Source organism: Danio rerio, chromosome 11, assembly GCF_049306965.1.
Source record: "Danio rerio strain Tuebingen ecotype United States chromosome 11, GRCz12tu, whole genome shotgun sequence".
In the NCBI taxonomy this organism is placed as follows: domain Eukaryota; kingdom Metazoa; phylum Chordata; class Actinopteri; order Cypriniformes; family Danionidae; genus Danio; species Danio rerio.
Window position 1 is genome coordinate 37,801,114 of NC_133186.1, and position 22,525 is coordinate 37,823,638.

At 36.2% G+C, this 22,525-nt stretch overlaps 1 protein-coding gene across 1 annotated transcript in view; it reads left to right on the top strand.

Moving 5' to 3' along the window:
- Positions 1-22,525, top strand: part of camkvb (CaM kinase-like vesicle-associated b) — a 65,057-nt gene that overhangs the window by 36,050 nt on the left and 6,482 nt on the right. Inside the window, 4 exon segments of the mRNA NM_200450.2 lie at positions 15,244-15,351; positions 16,284-16,415; positions 19,726-19,800; positions 22,067-22,205. Of these exon segments, the coding sequence (NP_956744.1) occupies positions 15,257-15,351; positions 16,284-16,415; positions 19,726-19,800; positions 22,067-22,205 (441 nt within the window). The 5' untranslated portion in view covers positions 15,244-15,256.

The window sequence follows — 22,525 nt, forward strand, 5'->3', positions numbered from 1 at the left end:
CCTGTAAGATTCATTTCGCCATACTGCAGCGGAATTGCCATCGATGTTGAGCGTAGCAAAAGATGCAAGAAGAGCATATAAAAACAAAGCAAATGCATAACTCTGTCAAATGAGAGCGTAAAGCCTGACACAAGTCGATGATGCATTGATGCACGTAAAAATGATCCTTTGCTTGGTTTTATTGCTGTAAGTTGCTGTTACAGTGTGTGTGTGTTATACAGTTTCAGTGTTGTAAGAGAGCAGTCTGCTGTTGTCATGGAAATACTGAGAAGTGCGTTAGTATTTCGGGCTTGTCATCACCCTGTTTATGCTTGTTGCCAGATCTTTTGGTAAGCATAAACGAATCTGTCTGATGTTTTTGCGAAATGTAAATGCAGTGTGCTTAAAATCAGTCACATGGTCACTGCTTTAGATATTAACAACCTTTTCTCTGTTGTGGATTTAAAATGATTGTTGACTGCTTGTAATTATCAACTTGTCTGGTTAATATAATGTGGTGTAATATTGATCTGTTTTACACCTTCAGTATATTAAAATGTAAATAAAATCACTTTAATCAGGGTTTTTCCTGACTCAAAATTGGTCTTAGGTGGTGTCTGATTGACATGGTAATCCCCAATATTAACAACACATTTAAATGAATACAAAGAATATACAAAGGGGCTGTTTCTCATTATCAAGTTCGCAAAATTCGGACATGGATTCATCGGTTTACTGTACATTAAAAATAAAATGATTTAATTATATAAAGCACAACCCTATAATTAATATTATATTAATATTATAAATCTACATATTTAATTTAATAAAATGTACACAAAATCATATAAATGTGAAGTAAATGAGTTATTATACACTGACTCGTGTCTTTGATTTTCAGATTTAATAAACTACAATGGTAATTAAACAAGTATATACACGATAAGAAATAAAGATTAGGTCAAACAATTTGGTAAACTAGGACAAACAGCGTAGAACACGGTAAAATAATTAAAGACAATTATAAAAGGTAACAAAAAATACTGCCAAAATAATTCACCCGAGGACAAATAATAGATTTAAAATACCAAAAACTATCCGTTAGATATTTATAAGATGAATTAAATATCATGTTTTAACTACAATGGAGTGACAAGATCCAGTGGTACATCCGAGATGGACTGGTCATATTAAAGCGGCTCTCGGCGGGGGAGGTGATGACAGGCTGGGAGTCGGAGTCCCCATAAGCTGAGGCACACAATGCATTCTAGGATACCTGAGCTTTGCAAGTTCGCACAAGTCACCTCTCGATGCATCCTTGGCCAAAGGGGCAGAGCAAGTACACATCCGGGAATTTTATCTATACTTGGCAAGATTGGAACAGTACTTCGACAACGGTTGATGATGTTTCACCAGCACACAAGAACGCAATACAGACAAGAATGCATATTGAGAAACAGCCAGGATTTTTGCTTATCCAAATTATTCATGAAAAAACAACCACTATCAGGACAGATAGTAAAAGAAAGCGATTACAACTTATTTTACAAAACATCACTGATACCAATGTACTGTATATTTGACAGGGGTGCAAACCTGACAGTTGAAAAAAGGTGAATATAAAGGTATAGAGCACAGCATAAATGAATATTAAAATTTAAATAATTTTATTCATTGTTAAAATGTAAACAACATATATTGGTTGCATTTAAAGAACTGTAAAGAAAAATGTGTTTATCACTGATATATTTCTATATAGATTTCTATATAGATCATAGGTCTCAAACTCATTTACTGGAGAGCCGCAGCTCTGCACAGTTCTGCTCCAACCCTAATCAAACACAGCTGATCCAACTATTCAAGGTGTTCAAGACTACTAGAGACTATTAAGTTGGTGTGAGTTGGAGGTGTTTGGAGCTAAACTATGCAGAGCTGTGGCCCTCCAGGAATTGAGTTTGAGACCACTGAGATGGGAATGTACTGTATATTGTATGCGTCTACCCTGTAAAAAAAAAATAAAAAAAACAAAAAGCCAAGACAACAAATAATTTGATGTTGCTTTAACTCATTTTCATTAGTAAATTGAGTCAACTAAGCCATTTAAGGCAGCAAGATTTTTTTTACAGTATATTTATTCTTATGTGATGAGCCAAGCATTTTCTAAATTTAGTTTTCTTTTCAGACAACTTTGTGAAGATTGACACATTATTGATAATCATTGCTACTAAGCCTGTCGGGTTTCTGAATAATCATTATCTGTCTTAAAATGCACATCTCGCTATTGGTTAATAAGACACAAAGAGGGCTGTCATGCTTTTGCTCTTGGATGTGTCTAGAAATGTTTATATATTGAACACAATTACTCATCAAATAAGGCTTTGAAATCATTTGGTGGCTGCCAAAAATTTTACAATGTAGGAAAAACCCTGTTTATCCTTGGGTTTGTCTATATTTGAGTGAAATAAGGGTTAAAACAGCAATTATATGAATATTATTTGTTTTTTTTATATAAATATAAAGAGTTCAGATGCAAAACCCTCTAAATCAGGGGTGTCCAAACTACGGCCCGCGGGCCATCTGCAGCCTGCAATCAGTTTTGTGGCGGCCCGCGAGGCTTTTTATAAACACTAGTAGAATCTGGCCCGCTATACAAAAATGAACGTAATTCAATGAATAACCACCGGGTGTCGCTATGACATGCATTCAATTAGGCAGCAGTTCCTGTTGTGAAGTAGAACAAACCGAACAAACTGAAGGAAACATAATTGATAATCAGGTTTTGGCGAGCCATGGCACAACCAAGAAAAAGGTATATCAACAGTGAGTGCAGAAAATTTACTGTTTAATTTGCCAGTAATGCAGTAATGAAACAAAACATCAGGCCTTCAGCTTACTCTGCTGAACGCGATCAAAAAGTAAAACAATTAGCAGCTGCTCTATCAGCTCAACAACAGCAGTTTTTTTTAATGCTAATAAAGTGCAAGAAAATTGTACACTGGCTATTTATGAGGTAGCTCAGCTAATCGCACAGCACGGGAAACACTTCACTGAAGGAGAATTTAGTGTCTGATGAGTGTTGCAACTAATTTGCCCAGAGAAGATTTGAGATTTTAAAAACGTAAGTTTTTTCTAGAAACACAGTTGGATGACGAATTAAAATAATTCCATTTTACATCACACACACACACACATATATGTATATATATATATATATATATATATATATATATATATATATATATATATATATATATATATATATATATATATATGTGTGTGTGTGTGTGTGTGTGTGTGTGTGTGTGTGTGATGTATGAAAAATTTGGCCCGGGACAACGTTGTTTTTTTGCATCTGGCTCTCGGCGCAAAAAGTTTGGACACCCCTGCTCTAAATCCATCAGACCTTTTTCTGTAAATGAGCATTTCTATTAGGCTCCTATAATTAGGTTCAGAAGTTTCATTTTAAAGATAATGAAAAAGTTATTAGCTAGTAAATAAAATAACTTTTTTTTCCAAAAATGTCACTTTAGACGATTATTTTTCTTTTGCATCAAAACCAGCTAAATCCAAGCAGGACAAGACAGTGTATTTAGTTGAATCACTGACGATGCAATTTGTGAAGCATTTATCTTGTTTACCAGCCTGAAGTGAGTAACTCTGCACACTTTATACATTCCGAATATACACATTTGTACAACTCCCTGTACACTAGGCCTTATGGGCCGAAGTTGCATTTGTAATTGTGTAATCTACATGCATTCCAATATACACTAACGACTGTACCCTCTAAGCTTGGAACAAACGCTCTCTGTGGCACAGCTGCTGTGACCTCAACAATAAACCATTGAACTACAATGATACAATGATAGGTTGCAGCATGGTTTAAACATGTTGTACAGTCTGCTGCTCCTGCGCATTACTGACAGCTGAACTATCTCTAACCCTGGGTGTTATAATTGGAGAAAATCCTTTTAGAGCTTAACTCTCAGATCTCTGGACACCGTGTCATCTTCTTTAGCAAAATCCAGACTGGTGTATCGAAGACTGCCTACATGACAAGAATGATTTGATTCAGTATAGTCAATTCACAAAATAAAAGTAGGATAAAGCTTCTAGTCCCACACCTTAGCAAGCACCCTGGGTATTTCTATATATTACACAATCATTCACAGAACGAGATTAATGCAGCGAGAAAAAGTTGTCTGATAAAAAGTTTCAACAGCTAAGCGTCATCGCAAAGGTGTTTGTGTATATGCTGTATGCTGCATTTCATTCCATAACAAAATGATCAGTAATAATGGAGTACACCACTGCAAAACAGATAGCCGTAGGAGAGAAAGACAGGAGAAAGAGAGAGACATGCGGAGTCAAGGAATAACAATGAGGAATCGGAGGAGTCTTGGTTCAACATTGCACAGGGAATAACTGAAGAAGCAGTTGCTGGAGCTCCCAGGCTGTCAAGACAGCTGCGCTAGACAGAAATAATTGATAGGGCGTCCCTCTATCTTTCACCTCTCTCATTATTTTGTGTTGCTCCACCATTGGTCCAACAACACGAAGAGTCTTGGAGCTTCTTGTGGAGGCAGCTACTATTTGTGCCTTCATCACACATTTGAGAGGGGTGCAGCTTTGCTTTAAAACTGGCCTCAAAAAGCCTTTGAAAAACACTCCAATGCCTAAACAGGACAGAGTGAAGCACGAATGACTGCGGATGGACAGCAGATGCTCCGTTTTGTCAGTACTTGCATTATTACTCCCATTTGTGAGTTAGAAAAAAATGCCAGGGGGAGCTGTTCTGAGAGGAGATCTGAGAGCCACGTTGACTGAAGACTAAAACTGAGCACAACTAAGCTGGAGAGAGACTTCAGCTGGACATATGAAAGTCTGTGACAACTATAGTCCAGTTTGGTTTCATCAAGTCTAAAGTAGTATTAAAGGGATAGTTTACTCAAAAATGTGTCATTTACTCTCCCTTCACTTTCTTTCTTCTGTTAAACACAACAATGTTTTTGAAGAAAGCTGAAAACCTGTAACCCTTGACTTTATAATGAAGACAAATGCTTTCTTTAACAGAAGAAGCCAGTGTTGGGCAGGCTACTTGAAAAATGTACTGAGCTAAGCTATTAGCTACTCAACTTAAAATGTATCTTAACTACACTAAAAGCTACTCCCTGGGAAATGTAGCAAGTTAAGCTAAAAGCTACTCGGCAAAAGTAGCTTAGCTACATCTAAGCTATTTTTACAATTTTCATTTTTAAATTGAAGCAACTAAAATCCAAGTCAATCATATCTTAGTGATCAATAAAGCTGTCAATGAAACATATAAGGCATAATAGTTCAGATTAATTATTTACTGTAAATAATATGCTGTACTACACAGAAACAAATCAGTTTATAACAGCTAAAACAAAATCCAATAAAACCAGGTGTCACACATTTTAAATACTATATATATATATATATATATATATATATATATATATATATATATATATATATATATATGGTGTATATATATACACTAAAGTATTTTTGAGCACAGCATCAGAAATTAGGTTATTGCATCTTAACTTGTACTACTTGAGGTATGGTCACGAGGAATACTGCTTCAGAAATAACTCAAAGCAACAGTCAGAAACAGTGAAAGCTAACGTCGGAGCATCGAAACGTTTTAAAACCCCTCTCTATATTGACACCTAGTGGTCATCTTTATGTATTACACTGGTACAGCTTCAGCAAAGAAACAGTTGGGCAAATTGAGATATTAAATCCCACGTTGTAGAGGTGAGAGCGGTGAGAGTTCCAGACTAGCATGCAGAGATAATAGGTTCAAATCCAAGGAGATGCAGATATAGACGTTAGTTTTCAAATGCTGTTTTTGTAACGTGTTTTGTTTTAACATTGGTCTGACATCCGAGTGAAAACTTTGTGAATAAATATGTCTAGTTTTGGTCATAAAACAATACCATTATTAAAATACATTGTCTTAACTTCAGAATATTTGTCGGTATTCAAACCCAGGCCGTTTGCTGCACAGTAACTTTGAGCATATGTACGGTCCATTAAGCTATATGTATTTTTCTGACCCTGTCAGTCAAACGCAGCTTCGCCAGGTCTTGAAACACTTCTGAAATTACTGATGCTTTGAATCACTTTAGTCATGTGACCTGTGTGTTTTGAATCACCTTAAATGCCAATGACCTGGGTGTTTCGGATCATGCTTCGGTGCAGTGTTTTGAAACACTTGCGCTTCGGCATCTCAAAACATTGAAACGTCAGAATCACGTTAGCCATCCCAAATATTTAGTGAACCCAAGTAACACAAAAATATTATGTTTTACTTTAGCAAAAATACAATTTTTTAAATATCTAATGGCCTGTTTCCACTGAGTGGTACGGTATGGTACACTATAATGGCTCTTTCCACTGTCAAAAGGTACCTAAAAGCAAACCGTACCGTACCACTGTTTGGGTACCCTTTCTTAAATGTGCAGCTTAACGCTATTGTTTACAGAGAAATATCACTAGAGCATACACAAGCCAGAAGAACCAAAACAAAGGAAGAGCCATTTTTGAATACACAGCTGAGACATTACATCATAATAATATATACATATAATACTGAGCCATGGTCGACCCGAGCTTAAACAAACATTGTCGTCTTCTTGACGAACAGCCACAAAGCCAAGAAGAAGGGCAAAACACTGTGCCTTGTAGTTGTGTATAAGCCCATCTAAAGAAGTTTCAATTTAGCAAACTTTTAGAGCTGATGATAACAACGTGCACGTGATTATTAAAGTGCTTCTGACATCCTTTCAGAAATGGGCAAACACAAGAGTGAAGCGCAAAAAAAGCAAAGAAGCCATGTTAAACTATTATCATCACTTTTTGGACTATTATGAACTCGGAATGACGGAATTACTCTCTAACAATATGTTAATGTTACATGTGCTGGTGAACATTAAAGATTCAGATTAGAGGTTGGTGCTGACTGGGCTATATGTTGCATGTTGTTTTTGAACCCAAATATGGACTAAATGTATGCTGTGTACTTGTTCTGTAACTGGTAACATTTTTGGAGACTGTAAAGATCTGTATGTGTTCATTTATGTTGCATTTATTTATTTATTTTATATAATTGCAGACGTAACAGTAGGCTACTTTGTCATCATTGATCTTCAATTGTAATTAAATCATGTTTATAGAAAGGTTAGTGATGAACATTTATACACAAGTATTTGTGGATAAAGCATCGGTTTAGTGAGATGTGCTTCTCATATGATATGTGTATGACCCGTACAGCTGTACTTTGACATTTCCTGAAGCGAGAATGACATCGACCGAAACTTTGTCGTACACTACTCCCACCAAAAGGGTACCAGCCTGATAAAGGTGACCCGTACCATACCACTCAGTGGAAACGGGCCGTAAGGGATTTGTGCCACATTTAATGGCATTTTGCCTCAATCTCTGGGCAATCCAAGCCAGCTCAGTGTGCAGTTAGATCTCAAAGCGTCTCTGAATCAGATGTCTAAACCCACCTGCTGAAAGGCAATCTGTGGGCCATCAGAAGCTCAGTGATCTCCGTCTCGGCCTTTCCGTGGCCCAAACTGATGTCATGTATTTACAAACTAAAGGCAGATGGGACTGATGGAGGGAGCCACAGATTCTGCCAGCTCTGAAGAGTGGGAAAGATGGTGTAATTATGTGAGTGAAGTTTCAGCTGGTCGGGTAGCGCGATGCCGCAGGATACGAGAGATGCTCGGTTACTAACTGCAAAGCACTCTTCCTGAGAGACGGAGATGCTGATGTGTGAATAATGAATACTATTGTCTTCTCTTTCTGTCTCTCGTCATTTTATCAATCCTCACGACTCATGATTGATGTGTGTAGCAAGACTATCTCTGGTATTTCTCGCTCGTATTCCCTACATGAGATTATTATCGCTCCCTATTTCCTAGTCTCTGTTTTATTTTTTTGTATTTCTCCACGGTCTGCTGAAAGGTTGAAACAGAGTCTAATGTACCAGCCACTGGGTTTAATTAGCATTCACAGTGCCCTTGGGAAAAGCAAAGGAACTTTCATTTCTTTTTTCTTAGAAGTTTCCTCTTTCGAATTAAGTTCTGGAGTGGCTGATTTCTTTCGAGAGCCGGTAATGAGGAGCTGGCGATGATGTTGCAGAATGCTGTATTCTTCCTCTCCGTGTCGCTCACGCAGTCCGTTTCCCTCTTTGCTCCTGCTTTAAAAAAATCCTCCTGAGTTTTCAGCCAATTAAGTTCTTTGCTTGTTGCACAGAGGAACACTTCATGAAAAGAAAGAAATGCTCTGCGGACTTTAATGCGTTTGAAGGTCTTGCAATTATACAAACTGTGTTATGAATTACCTTATTGTAACTGTGTCATTTGAGAAATGAAACCCAGGCAGGAAAATTGTGTTCACCTTTTAAATACACAATAGTATTTATTACATCTAATAAGTGGAATTTTACATCACTATCTAAACATTAGCATGAAACTGCACAAATAATTAAACAGTTAAACAAGAAATATTCAAGTTAAGACTGGTGCAATTAACAGAGAACAGAGAACTTAACTGAAGCCTAAGCAGCAGATCAGTGCTTTTTGTTATGGTTTTCATCCCGTTATTATACAATGCATCCGGAATGTTTTCATAGTGCTTCACTTTTTTCCACATTTCTTTGTTACAGCCCAATTCCAAAATAGATTAAATTAATTTATTTCCTCAATTCTACACACAATACCCAATAATGACAATGTGAAAAAAGATTACTAACTGAGTAAGCCTGTTCTTCATACGTGGATTACTCAGTTAGCTGGATTTGGTTATTCAGGATAGTTTCGTTCTTTAAAACTGATTTGAGAGTTGTTGTCATAGCAACAGTATGAAACAGTATGAAAGTAGTGAAAGTAGTTCCTACATACATTAGAAAGTATGTACCAAATGCTGATATTTTCTTACCGTAGTTATTCGGGTTGGGCGATGTCGACTAATTTGGCATCGTATGATGTCTAATGTGAAACATCGCGATGAACAATGGCATCGCCATCATGTGAATAGACTGCACGCAACGTGTCTGAAGATCGAGATGGAATCTGGGGGTGAGAAGGGTGTGTGACTTATTTGAGGACAGGGAGGAAGACACACAATTTCCGGGAGATTATCACTTGATGTCATTTTGCTCACATAGATAATTGAACATTAATTTGATGATGTCAATATGCTGCCGTGCCGTCAGCCAATCGTTGCATTGCTAATCATGATTTCGAGAATCGATAGATCTGTCCTTTACAACACACGCAGCGATCTCAAACCAGTTCATCCAGATATTTTAATCTGATTTGCAAGCTTGTTTGAAGAACCGAATTAGCCAGAGATCAATTATTAAGATTAAAAGATCCAGGATTTGCCTAATCCTCTTAGATCATTTAAGCAAAGTACGAAGAACGGACCCCAGGTCCACAGTGCTATTTAAATAAGCAATCATAAATGTAAACACAAAACTGGATGTTAGAGCAACTTTTAGACCTATACATAACTAACATACTAATTCTGTAATCTAACTACATACACTATAAATTAACTATACACAATCTAAGGGTGCTCTTGCATCTGTGGACTGATTGTTTTGTTCTGAAACAAGGATTAAAATTGTTACAATGTTGCACTATGTTCTTGGTGCCATTCGCTTTCACACTGCAATGTTTCTAAACGGACCAAAATAGGTAAAACAAGTTTGTGCGAGTAAACTCTCCTCGCATTTGTCTGAGTTCCACAGTTAATTTTTCAGTCCCGCTCAGCTGTCATGCTTCCTTATTTTAATTTATGACGATGAGCAATAAGACATAAGCAAAAAGCTGCGCTTTAATTTTGAATGGTGACACCCACAGACATCGTCATCAAATATAAAGACTTTCGCATACATAGCCTTGGCTAGAATTATGCATTATAGGCTTTACATTATAGAGAGATAACAGATAAAGCAAGACTGCAGTTCAGTCAATTTTCTTTACGGATAAACAGCTCTCGTTAATAGTTCAGCATTTTTTCACTTTTGTATTTAACATGAAATGCACATTTACTGGTAGGAATGATGAGATCCTGCCCTAATCTCCATTCTCTCCTAATATTGCCATGTATGCCTATTACATATCCATGATACACTACGATATAGCCTGGTTCATATCGTATTGCTTTCTCATTACAATCGAGCCGTGACCACCTCATTCAGGCAATCTCGGACCGATTGTTATCCAATCACAATTGCTGGTTTCAAATATGCCAAACAAACCGTGCTTATGGGGGAAACACGCCAGGTTCTGAAACAAAAGTCTTGGTGTGAAAGCACCCTAACACACCTTCATAAATTGAAACAATATTGTAAAAGATATTTTGGCAAAATAGTTAAGATTTAGATTTTTGGTACATTAACAAGTAAACATTGTTTTTCTTATGCAGTCCATGTAAAATTGATTTTAAGAAGTCTTCGGTGCATATACTGTAGAGAGAGGGAGAAGTGCTTCTACAGGTAGTTTATCAAGCCCACTTACCTGTGTGAAGGCTCCACCCTCTTCTGGAAAGGGATTGGGGAGGAGCGGCTCATTTGCATTTAAAGAGACACTGAAAATTGTTTTTGATTCCACCCCAAAACGACCATTTTAGCATGGTAAAAAATGATTCTTGAGGAATTCTAAAATGAAACCTCGTGGGACATATTCTGGGGACACCTGAGGCTCAAAAATAAACCCATTAAAGTTATTTTTATATTATCAGCAGAAAAATCACTGATGAAATTGAAGCTCATGCTATTGGCTGGAACACTCATATGCTGTCTTCCAAAGACCTTCAGGCCAGATTCCTAGATGACAATGCTTAATATATATTCTGTGCTTGTGCCAAATGGCCCATTATGCTGTGTTAATAATAGGATATTTCAGTTCAACAGGTGGATATTTTGTGCCAAATTGGGAGATTAATAATAGTTAGCAAAGAGAGAAAGTGTTAATGTGTTAAGATATGCAATGATTTAAACTATTGTTTTAGAACATTGTGGCATTACTCTATTTAATAAAAAAAATAACAACGAAAGACTCTATTCATGGACATTTCAGCCAGATTTATAAGTGCATAAACAACCTTTTATTCTATATATAACAGCAACATACAAGCATTGTTGTGGATTGTAATATAATAAAAGAGTAAATGATGAAAGAATCTTTATTTTGGGGTAAACTCTCCCTTTAAGGAATTCAAAGCAATTTGCACAGCAAACAGAAGTGTAATTAATCATAGAGCAGAGAGCTTCATCACTTACATAACAAACTTCTTAGCTTTACATGTAGGTTTTCAAAAATGAACAAAGAGGGATGGAAGAAGATAAAGAGGAGTGCAGCGAGAGGGGCTAAATGAGAAATATGAGTGTGAGAAAAATTAAGGACACTATCTGTGCGTCTGAAAAGAAAGGACGTACAGTAAATTACAGAGCTTGTCCTCTTTCTGCCTGCTTTTGTGTACAATGCTTTTCTTCGTGTCGGCATTATTATTTTTGTTTCAGTATGCTCTGTAGACCTTGTAGTACCATAATCTGATCATCAACCTTATTAAGTCAGCTGTACTTTCCTAACTTTGGGTCAACTTTCTTGTACTGTAGCCAAATGAAAAACTGCTCACTCATCACAATCACTTTCATTTGCTGTCACCCGATTCATATTTTCTTAAATCGCCTAGTGTTAGAGTAAAAGAGGGACGAGCCGCCTAATATCTGAAACTTGCTCTGTTTTTCTGCACTCTATTATGCAGTGCTGTTTAATGCTAGGATGACAAAAATATCTAAAAGTAACAAGATTAGTGTGGTTTGCCTCAGCAGTCTACCAGTGTATTTCAATGTTAAAATGACTGAGTACGTCAATCAAAGTGCAGTAAACAAGGTTTATTGTTCAGAAATGCAGAGCATGAATTTTAGAGCCAAGCATCAAATATACACTACCTGACAAAAGTTATGTCGTCGATTCAAGTTTTAGGAAAAACAAATAATGAGTTCTAGTTGATCATTTGGTATTAGAAGTGGCTTATATGAAAGGGAAAGGCCTCTAGATTACACTTATTTTACCAAAATAAAATAAAATATGATCATGCCTTGATTTTTAATTATTTAATTAGTACAGTAAAGTCTGACTTTGCTTAGACAAAAGTCTTGTCACCTAACAGAAATAATGTCCCGTAAAGAATATAAAGTCATGCTGCAGTAGAAAAAGAATGAATATTGTGTATGACTCCTATGAGCATGGAGGACTGCATCCATACATCTCTGCAAGGACTCAAATAACATAACAATAAAGTCTTCTGGAATGACAAATAAAGTGTTCTTGTAGGACTTCCAGAGTTCATCAAGATTTTTTGGATTTATCTTCAATGCCTTCTCCTTTATCTTATCCCAGACATGCTCAATAATGTTCATATCTGGTGACAGGGCTGGCCAATCCTAAAGCACCTTGACCTTTGCTATAGGAACCTTGATGTAAAGGCTGAAGTATGAGGAGCGCTATCCTGCTGAAGAATTTGTTCTCTAATAGGCAGCACAAATGTCTTGATACCTCGGGCTGTTGATGTTGCAATTCACTCTGCAGATCTCTCGCACACCCCCAAACCATGATTTTTAAATCACCAAACTTGACTGATTTCTGTGAGAATTTTGAGTCCATGCAGTTTCCTATAGGTCTTCTGCAGTATTTGTGATGATTGGGATGCAGTTCAACTGTCAAGTTATTATTTGTTGTTCTTACAACTGGGATCGACAACAGGACTTTTGTCAGGTGATGTATTTGCAAATAGTTATGTTACTTCCCAACTAGAATCAGAAATACAAAAAAGAGAAATAGTGTGAATTTGAGTAGAAAAGTCAGAACTGCAGCTTTATATCTGATCAATTCCGACAATTTTCAATATTTATTTTCTGTAATTATCTTATTTTTTTCCCCACAATTATGTTTACACAGTACAGTATGTCTAATAATTCTGTCTTCATTATAAATAAAGTTTGCATTACGAAAATTTGAGATAAAGGTCAGAATTGTTTGACATGAATTTACATTCGCAAAAAAGCAAGATTTATCACCAAAAAGTCACAATTATGTATATATACCAGAACATTATCTAAATGTTACAGATGTTTAGTGTTTGTTTCTTGGTTATAAACATGTTGAATATGAATGTTGATATGAATTATGTACAAATTTCTTTTTTGTGCTGTTTTGAGAGCAATCTTAACAATGCATTAATAGTGAATAAACATTTATTTAAGTCAAAAGTATGTCTTTTTATAATTTTGGGGGAATTGAAGTCATTCGTAATAAATATTTTTATTCAGTCACAAATTTTCCATCATAAAATGCCTGCTATAAATGCAATTCCAGATGATGTAATTGTTATATTGAAATCTACTGTAGTTTGATCATTTAGACACTGTTGTCAAGTGTCTGTTAGTCTGTTAACACAAGGCTACTTCAAACCTAATTTTGCTTAATAAAATCTGTTGACGAGCATCATGTTATAATGCATCTTGCAGGCATTTGTGGCATATTCATTCAGTGAAATGATGAGCTGTTTTGTTCTCAATTTCCTTTGCACATTTACACAAGTTTTAGTACAAAAAAAATATATATATATATATAAACTCCCTATAAACAAGTCTCACTTTCAGCAAAGAAAGAAAGTTAGAGTCTGCTGTCTAATTTAATTTGTCCTTGCTTGCGAGAATGGAAGGACAGTGATTCCGATTGTAAAAGCGTTTTTTTTTTTTTTTTTTTAAACAACATTTAATTTGTCTTCTTCAGCCCATTCCCTTTGCCCATTCTTCAGGTGCTCATTTCTTAAGCTTGACTAGATGCAACAGCATTTTTCTCCCTTATAGAGTAGTGCTTACTGACTCTTAACAACTACCTTCAGCTTTCTTTAGTGTGTAATGTTGGTGTTTGAGCCTGAAAAAGATCTGCAGTGTTACAAAACAGGCAGTTACTTTCCAAATCTTTACTATATCTTTATCTCTGAACTCTATCAAAAACCTCCATTGTAGACCTGAGTTTTCTTCCAGGTATTTACTTGTCACAATATTTGAATGTAATAATTGTCACATAACACATTTACGGGGTCTTGTTTAGTTGATAGTATTGGAGGGGTTGGTTTCGTAGGTTGCTAGGTGACCAATTGTTTTCTCAGAGGATGACATGCTGTCATTCTGATTCAAGTTTTATTCATGGACAAAATGACAAAGCACTGCAGTGTTTGGCTGTTCTGTGTTTGTCTTGGATAATTAGTCTATCAAAATGTGTATATTCCATATAGGAAAATTCCACCTCCATGGGAAATAACGAAGTTGCGCGCACTATATAAACAACACGATATATGAAATTGGCCCTAAAAGGCCGTCGTCATTTGCGATCTCCAGCTGTTGATCTTCTTGCACAGACATGCTGGATTCACCTGATTTGTTGACAATTGGGTTGCGGATCCATTCCTTGGCAATTCACAGGTACTTCAATGAGCCTTTTCCCCTTAGCAAAGAAACTTTCCAAAGACGTCTGTTTCTTATTTTGCTATTTGTGGGTTAAATTTGGGCGCTCAAGTGACTGAGATGTGAAGCGAGAGAATACGGTCATTTTTCAAAATATAAGACTTCTCAAAATAAAAGATCGTTCAGACTCAGATCATAAATAAAACTGAAATAATTAATGATTTCTAGTGCAGCCCGGTGGTTAAAGACCACAGACAACGAACAGACAAAACATACTGGCTGAAAATGTTGTTGTAAGATTTGACATGTTTCACTTGTCAGACTTTACAAAGACTCCACACAAATGAGCCGAATCTTATGAAGAGGTACAACAAGCAAAACCCTAAAGCTCCATAACAAACACAGCATCTATAAAAGCAACTCCTCAAGCTCATCCTGGCATTGCAGTTGTACAATTTCCACACACTCACATTTTTTTCTAAATTGCATAAATATTGTTTGATTTGAAATGAGATAAATCCCTCGGCAGTGCTCATTGTTTGAGGCGGCTGAATATGTTTTGTTTGTGAATGTCAAACAGGAGTGTTCGTGCACAGTTGTTATTTCCCTTCGGGATAAAAAATGTCACAGAATGTGATATTGAGCATGCATATTAATCCTGAATGAGTAATGCATATTCAAACAATGTGCATTTGATTATACGAGTGTAGGAATGTAAGTTTTTGTGTTTCTTTCAGGGGCAGGTGGGCCATGCCATTCGGCTGTTTAAAACCTGGGGAGAAGAAGGACTACAACAGTCCTACAGAAATCACAGACAAATATGATCTGGGGCAAATTGTTAAATCGTAAGTGAACTTTCTTTATTATTATCATTATTATTTATGCATCTACAGTGAGCTGCACAAGTTGTTTTCAAAAGGATTTGTAATGGATAATTTACATTTAATCAGTGATTATTGCAAATACACACAAAGAGAGTCCCCAAAGAGTTCCTTTTGATTTTACTGTACATAAGCAATAATTATGCTGCTGCTTAGCAAATAAATGGATATTAAATATTGGAGCGTTATGAGAGAAGCAAATACATGAATACAACTGTAAAAAATATGACAAAGTCATAACAAATATTTTTGTTATTTTAACTAATTTTAATCAGGTTTCAACTGAACACTTTTAGTTCACAAAGTTTAACTTTATATTTTTAGTCAGTTTGACTGATGGTGAGATGAATAGAACAGTTAATTTGATTCAATTTTAGGCAGCAAGATTTTTTTGCAGTGCAGGAAAGTTATACAAAACGCAGAATAATAAGATTGACAATCAGAACAGAATTAGAGTTTTGCAGTCTTTAATTGATTTAGAGCGACACGGTGGCTCACAGCAAGGTCTCTGGTTTGAGCCCCAGCTGGGTCAGTTGGCATTTCTGTGTGGAGTTAGCATGTTCTCCCCGTTTTGGCGTGGGTTTCCTCTAAGTACTTTGTTTTCCCCCACAATCCAAAGACATGCGCTATAGGTGAATTGAACAAGCTAAATTGTCCGTAGCGTATGTGTGTGAATGAGAATGTGTGGGTGTTTCCCAGTACTGGGTTGCAGCTGGAAGGTATCCGCTGTCTAAAACATATGCTGTTGGCAGTTCATTCTGCTGTGGGGAAGCCTAATTAATAAAAGGGACTCAGCCGAAGGAAAATGAATCAATCGATTGAATTTTTCTTTGGTGAACTAAGCCTTTAGGTCTGTATAAATCAGGATGTAATCAATACATGTTTTTCTTCTCAAGGGAGGAGTTCTGTGAGATATTCAGGGCGAAAGATAAAAACACGCTGAAAATGTACACCTGCAAAAAATTCCTGAAGAAAGATGGAAGAAAGGTGCGGAAGGCTGCCAAAAATGAGATCGTCATCCTAAAGATGTGAGTTGCAGTTTCCTTTTTTTTAACTTTTCATCACTTTCTGTTTTCCCCAGCAGTCCTGCTCTTTTGATTTCATTTGGATTATAGAAAATTTTATTTTTTAATCAGTTTTATTTATAAATAATGACTTGTCGAGCTCCATTAATGCTGTCGTTCTTCTGGGATGATTTCTGTACCGCAGAAGCTTGCAAATCCTCTTTGTGCAGAGTTGATTTGCTGTCACTTTCTTTACTACAAAAAAGTATTTAAAAATGTCAGCAGTTGGCATCTTTATAAAATCAATTATAGTTAATGTATTTCAAAACAGACTATGAAAGATGCCACTGCGTCACCTTAGAATTATAAGATTCTATCTGACATTTTTGTCAAAATTGAGTTATTGACATGTTCTTATAAAATGACATCTTATTTACATTATGGGATTTTTTTGGAAGAAAAAGTTTGGGAAGTTGTTTACATTAAGACGTTTTATTTAAAAAAAACAAACAAACAAACAAATGTTACACACATACTGTTTGCTAGGGAATGCAAAAAGTTTGAGCTCAATATCTCAAAATCATTCAGAACGCAGATACAACCTTATAATTCCAAGGTGACGATTTGTTGATCACTTATGTTTTTGTATCCCCAAACATATCCAATACAAATATATAAGCTTTATTTTGAGGAGTGGATCAGTGGCTTCTTCAACTAGGTATGCTGTATAATTTAATCCACACTGGGAGCATTAGCAAAATTCACCAAAGTTGTGTTTATTTGATTATTAATCACATTCAAATGACTCTCTTTTATATATCATGTTTTCATCAAATACAATGTGCATTTTAGTCATTTAAATCTTGCAACAGATTAGCAAATTTGCAAAAAAAAAAAAAAAAGAGGTTAAATATTGCAATTTGGATTTTATGTATGCTTTACACCTCAAATCTCTAATGAAAGAGAATATGTAGAGTGTAGTGTAACATGTATGTTAATATTAATTAGCTGGTTGGCAAACTCATTCTCTCAAGTGCTTATGAACTGATCGTCCCTGCTGAGTTGTATTAATTAACAACATAAGGTGCATATAGGATTAGGGTTTAATTTAGGGCTAGTTGCATGCAATTATGCATAACTTACTGTTATTACCAAACAAGTATCAAAGACACTAAAATAAAGCATTACCCAAATGTATTGCTACAGTACTGTGCATACACTTTATTTGAACATTACATCCAGTTTAAATGCACATACTGAACAGTAGATCTGATGTTTGATACACTTTCACTTACTTTAAAACATTTGTAATATAGTTTCCAAATAGCTTCATTAATTTGATTCAGTTAAAGCCAATTTTAAGTCTTTGTGGAGCTTTGCAGTGCCAATATTCATTATTGAGATGTTCAGTCCACTCAAAAAAGAACCTACTGTACATGAAACACCAAATGTTTGTTAAATAAAGCAAATATGTCATAGTCTTAACATATTATAAATAAATGCTTTGCATGAGTGTCTGATTATAAATGATTATCCTGCGTCTGAAAGTCTGTGTGCGAGTCACTAATGTCACTTTGATCATGCGGCGCTGTGCTTGTGTCCCGCTCGCAAATCACAACAACTCATGAATAACGCATAAAAGAAATGTCACTTTTCCAAACGAGCAGGTTCACCTTTAGTTCTCCTCTCTTCCACTGGCATAAGTGCACATTAGTGTCTTCAAAGCATAATCAGTGTTTTCATTTCTTAATTTGAAAGTTGGCTGACATAACCGGCTTAATAAAATTTTAAATAAATAAATAAAAAGAAGATCTGAAACACTTCTTTATAGTGTCTGTGTTGCATAATGAATTAGATTACATGTGCTGGAATGTAATATGCTCTAAGGGAAGTTTCTTGGAAACTTTCAGCTATTCACTTAATTTCCATAGGGCTTTTTCATAATGCGCATTGTTTAAAAGCAGCTATAAAAGATGAAGAATATGAAATAAATGCCTCAGTGATTAGCCAAAGGCCACAACAGCAAGGACGAATCCTAAGAATCATTAAACAAAGCTTATTTTTAGAGGAACCAAGACTTTAGAGGAACTTTCTCAAGCTGCCTTACAGTTAAATACAATGAAATAAAGCATATACAGTATACAGGACGTCAATATTGATGTGATTCAGCTACAGAGTTTTAACGATAACCATTTGTTCTGAGTTAAATGTGATTATAATGGCTTAGGGTTGGGCCGATAGACAGGCCCGTGCAGAGACTGTCCAAAGGGCATTTGCAGGAAGAGCGGGGGGGTGGGGGGGAGGGGTGGATGCGCGCGTACTGAAGAGTGGTGTTATCGCACGCGTACTGATCAGCTGTGTTGTCGCGTGCGTACTCAAGAGCGGTGTTGTCGCGCGCCTACTGAAGGGCGGGACCGAAGGTGTGTCGCGTCGCGGGGGCACTTTTGATCATTTTGGAAGGGCACTTTCCATCCAAGACTAAAAAGGGCATGTGCACTGCACAGGTTGAGCCCTATGTGTGCACGTGCCTGCCAATAGACATTACGATGCTGAACCGGCATTGCCGATCCTTCGCCCACGTCACAAACCTGCTCACGGAAAATACACACTTAGGCCTCGTGTACTCTAATACGTCTTAGTATTAAAATGGCATTTTAGAACGAAAAGTGTTTTACCTAGCATTTCTGAACAGCCCTCCGTCCACTGAAAACACACATCACGTGACCACACATACACACACACACACAGTCATGCACTCGTCAGAGCTCCAGTAAGCAGTGCACGCCAGACAGTTTATCAAGAATGTACCGCTGGATCGCGTCTCACTATAGTTGTTAAACGTGATATTTAGTTCATCTCTTCTCTATCTAACGGCTCGTCAGTCTTTTGAATCTGTCTGTTAGCGTGTCACAGCATCAGTACACTGCTTCAGTCTTTCACTTTCACACTTGTACTTAGTAATTTTAGTGAAAACCTCAGATACTGATGGTTCTGCACCTTTTTTACCGACCAACCTTCCGCAGCAAAAGTGATTGACAGGTGGTAATTTGTTTATGGGTCAAACAAAGACCATGCGGGTCAGGTAGTTAAACGGTAGGCTAAAAATAATTTATTCGTTATGAATTAATGAATTATTTATAAATAATTATTCACCTCTGCCTATGACGATGATGCCATCATCCATCGCAATGTTTCACATTAGACATCATACGATGCCAAATTGGTCGACATTGCCCAACCCTATTATGGCTATAGAGTTTGTGGATCTAAACACACTATACATGTGTATTAGCTTCCTATGTCTGCTAACTGTTTGTCCATGACTTCTTTCCAGGGTCAAACACCCCAACATTCTCCAGCTGGTGGATGTATATGAGACCCGGAAAGAGTACTACCTCTTCTTGGAGCTGTAAGTCCTGAAATGATGATTTATTATTTGTTTGTTTTTTTTACTGTATAGACAGTAGTATTACTGTAATGATTTAAGTCAAAATTTTCCAAATCAAACACCACAACAAAATTAATTTGTTCTTAATTTTTAAACCATCTTCAGAACTAAATAAATAATGTAATAGCCAGCTATCAGAAAAAAATGAAAATAGGTTCATATTTGATGCAACAAGATTTACTGGTTAATTTAGTTTGTTTAAAAAAATATGGAGATCATAAGGGAAGAAGATTACACCTAAATTTATTTAAGAGGCCCACATTACACTTGATATTTCATTTAATAGTTAAAGTTAATTATATTATTTTGCTCATTTGTTTTTAACATAATAGCAGACTATATGTAGTTTTGGGTTTTTGCAGTGCATCACGTTAAACTGAGAACAATAAATGTTTCTTTAGCAACTTGCTGAAACAACATTTGTGCAATTTTTCCAATGTATGTCACTTATTGTTTATTTTTTAGAAACAAAACAACAACCTTGAAACCATATAGAAGTTATTCCTAACTTGGGTTCACACCAAACACGGATCACAGGGTCACTCTCTCTAGTTTACTTATGGGATGTTTTTCACCTTAAGTGAATTTTCCATTCAAGTTGAATTATTTGAACTTGTATTTACAGATGATGCACTGCAGTTTTCACATCATTCACGCAGCTCAGTGGAAAATCATTGACCTTATGTTACCTATACTAACTTTATTACGCTTTTCTTTTTCAGCTTAGTCTCTTTATTAATCTGGGGTCGCCACAGCGGAATCAACCACGCAAAAAAGATTAACTGTATTTATTTATATTGAATTTATACAATTTTTGCAAAAAACAAAATTCTTATTTTAAATTTTTGTCTTGTTTTTACTGTTACTTGATGGATAGAAGACAATGTGTTTATAATTATATATAATTAGAAATTTGATTATACAGTTTTTAATTTTTTTTTCTTTTGCTCACCATTATCAATCAATCAAATTTTTTTTTTCATAACAAAAAGTTTGGGCACCCCTGAACTAAACAATGCAAAGACAAACATTTTTTTGCATTGTGATTTATTTAATTTCTGTACCTAAATACCGTTAGGCTCCCCAGAAAACCATCAAATAGAGCCAATCAAACCATCTTGTGAAACTGTATTCATATCGCAATGTTTATTGCAGAATAATAAAATATTGCAGATTTTTAATATCAGATTTTTCCAATATAATGCAGCAAAGACGCACGTAGACCACAACCTGAACATACAATAACACTAAAACACTTTTTTTTTAATTATTATAAACGAGACATCAGAATACACATTTTCAGCTCATTTTTAATCACATTTATATTTTAGTGGCCTTAAAAATAAATATAATTCAGCAGACTTTATAGACCGTTTATAGCTTCAGAGAATCCAAAGAGTCACATATTGATAACTTAATGTTAAATCAGCAATCATAACATTATTTATGAATGAATTGCCTCGTTACAGTTATGAAATAGTTTGAAAACAAGCAGTAAATGTTCATGACATCACCACATTAAAAGGATCTATACTCTATAGGGTTAAAGTTAAAAGGTTTTCAAGTTACACACACAATATCAGAGAGTGATTTCTTATTTGGTCTTATAATTGATGTTGTATGGATATTATTTATGACACATTAGACAGTGACAGGCCTGTTAGGCTGCATTTACAAGATGCAAATAACTTTGCTAGATGTAAGAAATCTGTTTTGACATTCGACATTTTGTTCCACAATTTTTAATCATTAAGCTCTAAACCGCTTCCAAAGAACACACAGAACTTGTGCACAAATTTCCATGTAAGCGTTTGAAAGCACACTGGTGCTAAATGCAAAGGCCATTGACATAAAAGCAGCAGAAAACAAATTCCTCCAGCATGTTTTTTGTTGGTGACAAAAAGTCTCCTTTTTTTTCCTGTTGATACTGACTTCAAGAGGCTAAAGCTGCTGCTGCCGGAGACATAACAGAAATAAACCCTGCGCTCAGACGGTCCTCACACGATTATACCGCCTCGTCCTTGTCACATTCCTACCTGTCTGTTCGGATTTGCATTCATTATTTTAAAGCCTCGTCCCTGCCGTACGCTGTATGTGTGGCATGGACTGGCCTGCTACACCTGCATGATGGAGTAAAGCTTTTGAAGGTGCCAGTGTTTAAAGCAGGGTGTGAATAATTCATAATGGTGCAGAAAAGCAGCTCAGCGTGTGCTGTGTATTCTTGCAGAGCCACAGGTCGGGAGGTGTTCGACTGGATTCTGGATCAAGGCTATTATTCCGAGAGGGACACCAGTAATGTTATCAGACAGGTGATGGAGGCTGTGGCGTACCTGCACAGCCTGAAGATCGTCCACAGGAACCTTAAGGTACAGCACACAGCACTGCCCTCTGCTGGTGCACATCCAGTTTGCATATTAACCCCATTATCCACTACTATACCGTCTCCAATGGGCTATATGCACACAGACTTTTAATTTTCAGCCAGGCAGTCCCAGGGCTTCCGGTGAACTGTCTTTCCATCACCAAATTATCACGTTTAAGATCTGATCTAAAAAAGAGTGATCTTTACTGCCTGTTAGATATACAATATGAAGAGGGTCTCAGATCAGACAAGAAGCACTGCATTAAATGGGTTTCCCCTCGCCATGTCTTTAAAATATGACAGCTTATTCTACCCAAACATTTT